Source organism: Salvelinus fontinalis, chromosome 4 (genome assembly GCF_029448725.1).
Source record: "Salvelinus fontinalis isolate EN_2023a chromosome 4, ASM2944872v1, whole genome shotgun sequence".
Taxonomy (NCBI): Eukaryota; Metazoa; Chordata; class Actinopteri; order Salmoniformes; family Salmonidae; genus Salvelinus; species Salvelinus fontinalis.
The window spans coordinates 66462229-66472003 of NC_074668.1; the positions used below are offsets into that span (position 1 = coordinate 66462229).

At 41.1% G+C, this 9775-nt stretch overlaps 1 protein-coding gene across 4 annotated transcripts in view; it reads right to left on the reverse strand.

The window, feature by feature from the left end:
• The window catches only part of LOC129854246 (DNA-binding protein RFX7-like), a 47437-nt gene extending 38395 nt beyond the window's left edge, over positions 1-9042 (reverse strand). For all 4 annotated transcript variants that reach the window (XM_055921061.1, XM_055921060.1, XM_055921059.1 and 1 more), the window contains exon 1: positions 8569-9042. In XM_055921061.1, the coding sequence (XP_055777036.1) occupies positions 8569-8702 (134 nt within the window). In that variant the 5' untranslated portion in view covers positions 8703-9042. The remainder of the gene's footprint in view (positions 1-8568) is intronic.
• Between the last annotated feature and the right edge of the window lie 733 nt (positions 9043-9775).

The window sequence follows — 9775 nt, forward strand, 5'->3', positions numbered from 1 at the left end:
TCTTCACTGACATTTTCAACTTCTCCCTGTCCGAGTCTGTAATACCAACATGTTTAAAGCAGACCACCATAGTGTTCTTGGCCACAGGGACTAAGGTAACCTGCCTAAATGACTACCGACCCGTAGCACTCACGTCTGTAGCCATGAAATGCTATGAAAGGGTGGTCATAGCTCACATCAACACCATTATCCCAGAAACCCTAGACCCACTCCAATTTGCATACCGCACCAACAGATCCACAGATGATGCAATCTCTATTGCACTCCACACTGTAATTTCACACCTGAACAAAAGGATCACCTATCTGAGAATGCTATTCATTGACAAGAGCTCAGCATTCAACACCATAGTGCCATCAAAGCGCATCACTAAGCTAAGGACCCTGAGACTAAACACCTCCCTCTGCTACTGGATCCTGGACTTCCTGACGGGCCGCCCCCAGGTCGTAAGGTAACAAAACAACTGCAACGCTGATCCTCAACACCGGGGCCCCTCAGGGATGCGTGCTCAGTCCCCTCCTGCACTCCCTGTTCACTCATGGATGCACAGCCAGGCACGACTCCAACACCATCATTAAGTTTGCTGATGACACAACAGTGGTAGGCCTGATCACCGACAACAATGAGACTGACCTCCCTATAGAGGCTGAGACCTGACCGTGTGGTGCAAGGACAACCTCTCCCTCAACGTGATCAAGACAAAGGAGATGATTGCAGACTACAGGAAAAGGAGGACCGAGCACGCCCCTATTCTCATCGACGGGGCTGTAGTAGAGCAGGTTGAGAGCTTCAAGTTCCTTGGCGTCCACATCACCAACAAACTAACATGGTCCAGGCACACCAAGACAGTCGTGAACCGAGCACGACAAAACCTATTCCCCCTCAGGAGACTGAAAAGATTTGGCGTGGGGCCGATTTCAAGTTTTCATAACAATCGGAAATCGGTATTTTTGGACACCGATTTTTTTTTGAATGCCTTTATTTAACTAGGCAAGTCAGTTAAGAACACATTTTTATTTTCAATGACGACCTAGGAACGGTGGGTTAACTGCCTTGTTCAGGGGCAGAACGACAGATTTTTACCTTGTCAGCTCGGGCATTCAATCTTGCAAACTTACAGTTAACTAGTCCAACGCTCTAACCACCTGCTTTACATTGCACTCCACAAGGAGCCTGCCTGTTACGCAAATGCAGTAAGAAGCCAAGGAAAGTTGCTTAAACATTAAACTTATCTTATAAAAAACAATCAATCATAATCACTAGTTAACTACACATGGTTGATGATATTACTAGTTTATCTAGCGTGTCCTGCGTTGCATATAATCGATGCTGTGCGCATTCGCGAAAAAGGACTGTCGTTGCTCCAACGTGTACCTAACCATAAACATCAATGCCTTTAAAATCAATACACAAGTATATATTTTTAAACCTGCATATTTAGTTAATATTGCCTGCTGCTAACATGAATTTCTTTTAACTAGGGAAATGGTGTCACTTTTCTTGCAACAGAGTCAGGGTATATGCAGCAGTTTGGGCCGCCTGGCTCGTTGCGAACTGTGTGAAGACTATTTCTTCCTAACAAAGACAGCCAACTTCGCCAAACGGGGATGATTTAACAAAAGCGCATTTGCGAAAAAAGCACAATCGTTGCACGATTGTACCTAACCATAAACATCAATGCCTTTCTTAAAATCAATAGACAGAAGTATATACTTTTAAACCTGCATATTTAGCTAAAATAAATCCAGGTTAGCAGGCAATATTAACCAGGTGAAATTGTATCACTTCTCTTGCGTTCATTGCACGCAGAGTCAGGCTACATGCAACAGTTTGGGCCGGCTGGCTCCTTGCGAACTAATTTGACGTAATTATGACATAACATTGAAGGTTGTGCAATGTAATAGGAATATTTAGACTTATGGATGCCACCCATTAGATAAAATATGGAACGGTTCCGTATTTCACTGAAAGAAACGTTTTGTTTGAGATGATAGTTTCCGGATTCGACCATATTAATGACCTACGGCTCCTATTTCTGTGTGTTATGTTATAATTAAGTCTGACTTGATAGAGCAGTCTGGGCGATGGTAGGCAGGCAGCAGCAGGCTCGTAAGCATTCATTCAAACAGCACTTTTTTGTGTTTTGCCAGCAGCTCTTCGCAGTGCTTCAAGCATTGCGCTGTTTATGACTTCAAGCCTATCAACTTCCGAGACTAGGCTGGTGTAACCGATGTGAAATGGCTAGCTAGTTAGCGGGGTGCGCGCTAATAGCGTTTCAAACGTCACTCGCTCTGAGACTTGGAGTAATTGTTCCCCTTGCTCTGCGTGGGTAATGCTGCTTCGAGGGTGGCTGTTGTCGATATGTTCCTGGTTCGAGCCCAGGTAGGAGCGAGGAGAGGGACGGAAGCTATACGGTTACATTGGCAATACTAAAGTGCCTATAAGAACATCTAATAGTCAAAGGTATATGAAATACAAATCGTTTACAGAGAAATAGTCCTATAATTCCTATAATAACTACAACCTAAAACTTCTTACCTGGGAATATTGAAGACTCATGTTAATAGGAACCACCAGCTTTCATTTGTTCTCATGTTCTGAGCAAGGAACTTAAACATTAGCATTCTTACATGGCACATATTGCACTTTTACTTTCTTCCCCAACACATTGTTTAAACCAAATTGAACATGTTTCATTATTTATTTGAGGCTAAATTGATTTTATTGATGTATTATATTAAGTTAAAATCAGTGTTCATTCAGTATTGTTGTAATTGTCATTATTACAAATAAATAAAACAAAAATTGGCCGATTAATCGGTATCGGCTTTTTTTGGTCCTCCAATAACTGGTATCGGCATTGGAAAATCATAATCGGTCGACCTCTACTACAGAGGGTAGTGCGAACGGCCCAGTACATCACAGGAGTCAAGCTTCCTGCCATCCAGGACCTCTATACCAGGAAGTGTCAGAGGAAGGCCCTAAAAATTGTCAAAAACTCCAGCCACCCTAGTCCTAGACTGTTCTCTCTGCTACCGCACGTCAAGCGGTGCTGGAGCGCCAAGTCTAGTGCCTTTAAACAGCTTGGGAAATTCCAGAAAATCATGTCATGGGTTTAGAGGCTTCTGATAGGCTATTTGACATCATTTGAGTCAATTGGAGGTGTACCTGTGGATGTATTTCAAGGCATACCTTCAAACTCGTGGCCTCTTTGCTTGGCATCATGGGAAAATACAAAGAAATCAGCCAAGGCCTCAGAAAAAAAAATTGTAGACCTCCACGAGACTGGTTCATCCTTGAGAGCAATTTCCAAATGCCTGAAGGTACCACGTTCATCTGTACAAACAATAGTACGCAAGTATAAACACCATGGGACACGCAGCCGTCATATCGCTCAGGAAGAAGACGCGTTCTGTCTCCTAGAGATGAATGTACTTTGGTACGAAAAGTGCAAATCAATCCCAGAACAACAGCAAAGGACCTTGTGAAGATGCTGGAGGACACCGATACTAAAGTATCTATATCCACAGTAAAACAGGTGCTATATCAACATAACCTGAAACGCTGCTCAGCAAGAAGACACTGCTCCAAAACTGCCATAACCAGACTACGGTTCGCAACTGCACATGGGGACAAATATCGTACTTTTTGGAGAAATGTCCTCTGGTCTGATGAAACAAAAATAGAACTGTTTGGCCATAATGACCATCGTTATGTTTGGAGGAAAAAGGGGGAGGCTTGCAAGCCGAAGAACACCATCCCAACCGTGAAGCACGGGGGTGCCAGCATCATGTTGTGGGGGTGCTTTGCTGCAGGAGGGACTGGTGCACTTCACAAAATAGATGGCATCATGAGGGGGGAAAATTATGTGGATATATTGAAGCAACATCAAGACATCAGTCAGGAAGTTAAAGCTTGGTCGCAAATGGTATTACAAATAGACAATGACCGCAAGCAAAATGGTGGTAAAATGGCTTAAGGACAACAAAGTGTAGGTATTGGAGTGGCCATCACAAAGCCCTGACCTCAATCCCATATAAAAATTGAGGGAAGAACTGAAAAAGTGTGTGCAAGCAAGGAGGCCTACAAACCTGACTCAGTTACACCAGCTCTGTCAGGAGGAATGGGCCAAAATTCACCCAACTTATTCTGGGAAGATACCCGAAACATTTGACCCAAGTTAAACAATTTAAAGGCAATGCTACCAAATACTAATTGAGTGTATGTAAACTTCTGACCCACTGGGAATGTGATGAAAGAAATAAAAGCTGAAATAAATCATTCCCTCTACTATTATTCTGACATTTCACATTCTTAAAATAAATTGATGATCTTAACTGACCTAAAACAGGGAATTGTTACTAGGAATATATTTCAGGAATAATGAAAAACTGAGTTTAAATGTATTTGGCTAATGTGTATGTAAACTCCTGACTTAAACTGTAGGTATTTTCTCAAAACTGCATTTTTGGTTAAGGGCATGTAAGTAAGCATTTCACTGTAAGGTCTACTACACCTGTTGTATTCGGCGCATGTGACAAATAAAATTTGTATTTGAACCATCTCAAACCCCGGGTATTCAGCCAATTAGCAGCCACCGCTGCAGTAAACACTTCCAACTGGTCAAAACCATTCCATTTTGAGATTGGGTGGAATCTAAAGGTGTGCTATATATTCATTGGGTATGTCATAGCAAATGTGTTAATGATAAATATTGATACATTATTAGCTCACACTTATTTAATCTGCAAGAATGACAAGTTAAATAGTGGCCGATGGTGATTTCAAAGTGGGGAGACAAAAAACATAAACTACCCACCCCACCTAATCTGATAGTGTTAGATGCCTAGTCTCCCTTATGGCTCAGCTCCGGTGTCTACATAGCACATACACCATAGACATATATAATTTACACAGAGAGAGAGAGATCAGCTCAGACAGATGCAGCTCATGAGGTCCATCAGCAGCAGATTTGAATTTAGAATGGAAAATGAATGCGTTTCTCGTATTGGAGACCATGTACACTACATGACCAAAAGTATGTGGACACCTGCTGGTCAAACATCTCATTCCAATATCATGGGCATGAATATGGAGTTGGTCCCCTCTATGCTGTTTTAACAGCCACCACTCTTCTGGGAAGGCTTTCCACTAGATGTTGGAATATTGCTGTGGGTCCCTGCTTCCATTCAGCCACAAGATCATTAGTGAGGTCGGGCACTGATGTTGGGCAATTAGGGCTTGCTCGCAGTTGCCATTCCAATTCAGCACAATGGTGTTTGATAGGGTTGAGGTCAGAGCTCTGTGCAGGCCAGTCAAATTCTTCCATACCGATTGACAAATCATTTCTGTATGGACTTCGCCTTGTGCTCAGGGGAATTGTCATGCTGAAACAGGAAAGGGCCTTCCCCAAACTGCTGCCACAAAGTTGGAGGCACAGAATCGTCTAGAAAGTAATTGTATGCAGTAGCGTTAAGATTTCCTTTCACTGGAACTAAGGGGGTTTTTCCGAACCTGTTCTGTGAGCTTGTGTGGCCTACCACTTGGCGGCTGAGCCGTTGTTGCTTCTAGACATTTCCACTTCAGAATATCAGCAGAAATAGCCGAAACCACTAATTTGAAAGGGTGTCCACATACGTATCTAGATATTTTTGTATACATTGTGTATCGACTCGTCTTGAAAGGGAAAGATGCACATCCCTAATAATTATGGATATGTCATGTATTCATTGTGATGTATCCTGAATAGGTACACAAAATAGGTATAAAAACGCAATATCCTCCTTTGCATGTTTGGTTATTATTTTACACATTGGCAATTATTCTAATATGCTCCCCCCAAACAAGACCACATTTGGTTGATGCAGACAAGACCCAATCTGAACCAATCAAGTTTGGACATCATAGTAGAGCACAGTAAAGTACAGCAGAGTAGAGTTCAGTACATTATACTGTACTCTAGTGTGCTTTACTCTACTGTACAGTGCTGTATTGTGGTGATATAGACTCAACTTTTCTTTACTGTACTGCAATGTGCTGTCTAAACTTGTGAAACAGATATCTAAAATTCAACTACTTTTCAATGGCCATGCATGTCTGGTGCTCAGTGGTTGAGGACGCTGGTTACAGTAAATGGAAACAGAGGGGGCTCATAGGTAGGTGTCAGTAAGAGCTGGGAGAGATGACATTAACTGGAGAGAGAGAGAGGTCGTCCAGACTTTTCACAATTATGAGCTGAACATGACAGTATGCCAGTGGAAGGAAGGATAGTAACAGGTGAACCAACTGTGGTATCATTTCCCATTTTATCCAATGCAATTGCAGTCATTATGTTATTGCTTTTTCTGTCATTATGTTACAGATTTTGTTACAGAATGACACATTTTAAACATGTGTGGGTTTTTTGAAACAGAAAGACAAGTCACTAGGCAATATTTCTTAAACTTACAGAAGGCAAATAATTTCAGCAATTTTAAATATAAAATGTTGCTATTAGTTGGAAAGGGTCTTAACTTCAACAATATTGTGTTTTAATGTTATTCTAATAGCTTTTAAGACTTTTTTTGGCAGACGTCCGGGTTAGAGGAGAGTTTGGCCAGGGTAGGCCGTCATTGTGAATAAAATTTGTTTAACTGACTTGCCTAGTTAAATAAAAATAAAACATGTCTTCTAAGACCCCTTTGTTTGACCAGAAATCAAAGCCTTTGCTTTTTCCTAAATTTAAGATATAAAATAGCTGAAAGAATGTATATACCCCTTCATTTGACATCACATTTGATGTGCTCCTATAAACTTCACTTGTTGGTGCTCATGGGTCCTTTAACATGGAAATGGCCATTACAAAATCTGCATCTTCCACGGTATTTCAAAATACTACTACATTAGTTGTCACCTCATAAAGGCAGTTCCAACCCTGTAATAAAAAAGCAGCAAAACAATTCTTTCCATGTTTAAAATGTATTTGCCCTATTCCATAACAATGTCTGATGTTGACCATAAAACATCAAGTCAATGTATTGATGATAGAACTTATGCCCATCAAAATAGGGAAGTGATATCCCACGTATGGATCCATGTCATCCAGATCCGCATTCCTTTACACTGGCCTTACAGCAGATTACTGTGCTGAGAATCAACAAATATACTGTAGCGTATTTTCTGATATTATTAACATACGCCTAGGTGCTGACATTTTGCAATTTATGACTAGGCTAAGGTTACATGTTACCTAAGTGGTTCTATATTTTTCATATGTCCATTAAATTAGATTAGAAAAGTTTATAAAAAAAAAGTGCCAGTCATGACTTTCCCAATGTTGTAATTTCCACAGAGAACCGTCCATGTGCTTCAGTTCCTGATATGTCACTATATATAATCTAAAACTATTTACACAATATTGAAACCAAGACATATCACAAGTCGGTTCTGAATGATTGTGCACCAGATAATGCGGTGGTATAAGTTAGGCCATGAACATTAAGTCTGATTATGATAAACATCTGTCAACAACTGTTCAAACGCAAAAAGCAAACCACATCTATTAGCATATTATGGGTCCTTATGATACTTCATAATTCATGTAGGGAGTTTCTATATGAAACCAAAGGATAAGGCAACAGGTGAAATGTGCATAAAAGTAAAATCACCATATTATTCAGTGTGCAAATTGAGCATTTAATTCTGGAAGTTGATCTGTGAAGAGATTCATGTTGAACGTAGCCGAATAATATTTTTCAGGTTTGTACTGATACAACATGCAGGTCATTGATTATGTATCAAGATACGGTAAGGTGCAGGGCAGGCTGTGCTATTATTACCATAGCCATTTATACCGTCATGGATTTGAAATACATGTCGAGACATGCAAAAAAAACAATGGTGGTTTTCAACCCAGTTAGCCAGTGGTGCACGCCTGCACTTTCTCCCGTAAACTAACCTCGTTATAACGCGGGCAAGCGTACTAGCTACATACTATTCTGTTTTCCCGAAATTACGCAAATTGACTAGAGTGCGTGCACTAATGAGGATACCGAAACCATGCACAATACACACGGCCAAGCCATATATACACACCTCAGTGGGTCCAGCTAACTAACCGCGGGGTTGTTAATATTCACCCATTTTGACCCTTTAGTCGAGACCCGTCCACCACCACAAAAAGGTAGCGATAGCTTGCTGCTAATGGCATGAATGTGTCCGACATGCCGCACGCGCTATTCCATAACAAAAATGTGCGAACAATTGATGTAAAATAATTTATAGTAACCAATATTAGCTCTTGGTATTAAGAAATTAACAAAAAACTGTATAAAAAAAAGTCCTTGTCAACGCCTATCACAAATGTTGACATGTATGTTTACGTTGATGAAAATGAGGGCGAAGGAGGCAACACTCAGTAGCTGCTGGTTAGTAATGAGCTGGCTAATTAAATATCTGAGCTAGCTAGCTAGAGGTAGCCACACTATAATGGCAAAACATGTGGAGCTGGCTGAATTAATGTAAGTTAACTAAGCTAACTATCTGGCTAGCAATCAAAGTAGCACAATGCTAGCGAATGGTCGTCCTTACCAGATGGAATTCTTTATTTTGAGCTGCAACGCACTGGCCTCAGTCCCTTGCAGTCCAGGAACTAGGGATGGTAAGGTGCTTATTCCAGAGCCCAGCTTCGGGAGCTGATCATGTTGTTGTTGATCCTCAGTCATCACGATGAGATTCAGGATGGGAGGAAAGGGATCTTTAACATGCAGGCCTCAACTTGGACCTCGAGATAGCAGTTATTTTCCTACTGTACATTACCGACCCACCCGTTCTCATTTGCGATATACGTGGCCTCAGTTCCAGGATAGAAACGGTGCCGGGAAAACATGGTTAGACGGTTAATTTCGAACACCATGCACAGACATGTAAAAAATAATAATCACAAGTAGAGAGGAATACAAAATGCACGCTTTCCCCAGGATTCCGTCGCAGCCTTGGGGCGACCCATGCGTTTGCAAACACTCGTGGTGGAAGTGTTTGTGATGCTGATTTTGTGATGCTGACTAGTATTCTGCCAGCAGGACGAACGATGACGTCACATTGAAACCTTCTAAATAAAAGCCCGCATTTCAAAATGTTGCAATGTGGATAACTCATCCAAAAGATATTTACTTTTAACAATTTTTTTGGTCTCTACTAATATGTATCCCATGTACAGTCTATTACAGTATATTGCATTGGGGCCTATGTAGGGGAGGAGTGAAAAGCCTGTAGCAGGCCGTGTAACACGGTCCCTCTCCAAAACTACACACTACTGAGTATTTCCCACGCCACTTTAGCTGAGACAGGTATAAAAGTTCTCTCTACAAGCCAATAAGTATCCCCCGTGTATTGAGCTGCAGTGAAAGGACTGGGTGGAGTAAGGAGTCACCAGTACTCTGAAACAAGAGACCCATTTAAGTTTTGCAGACTATCTATTGAATAATTCCAATAACAAATATTTGTATTTTATTAAAAGTGCCTTTATTTAAATATAGCCTACAGAATATGTTTCAACATACCAGTATTTGTGTAAATATTCAAAAGAAATGCTGGTATGAATACAAAATACATTTAAAAAAATCTATATTCACAATTTAGCATGTCTTTGCAGGGTAACTCTTATTTTGAAGAAAGAAATGCGCGATCGTCCTACCAGCATAATATCCTACTGCTGAGAGAACGGTAATGTGATGCTGCTCCTGCTGCTGCTGTCAGGCATCGGCGGCGCAGGCGCAGAGTGCACGAATGAAGAATA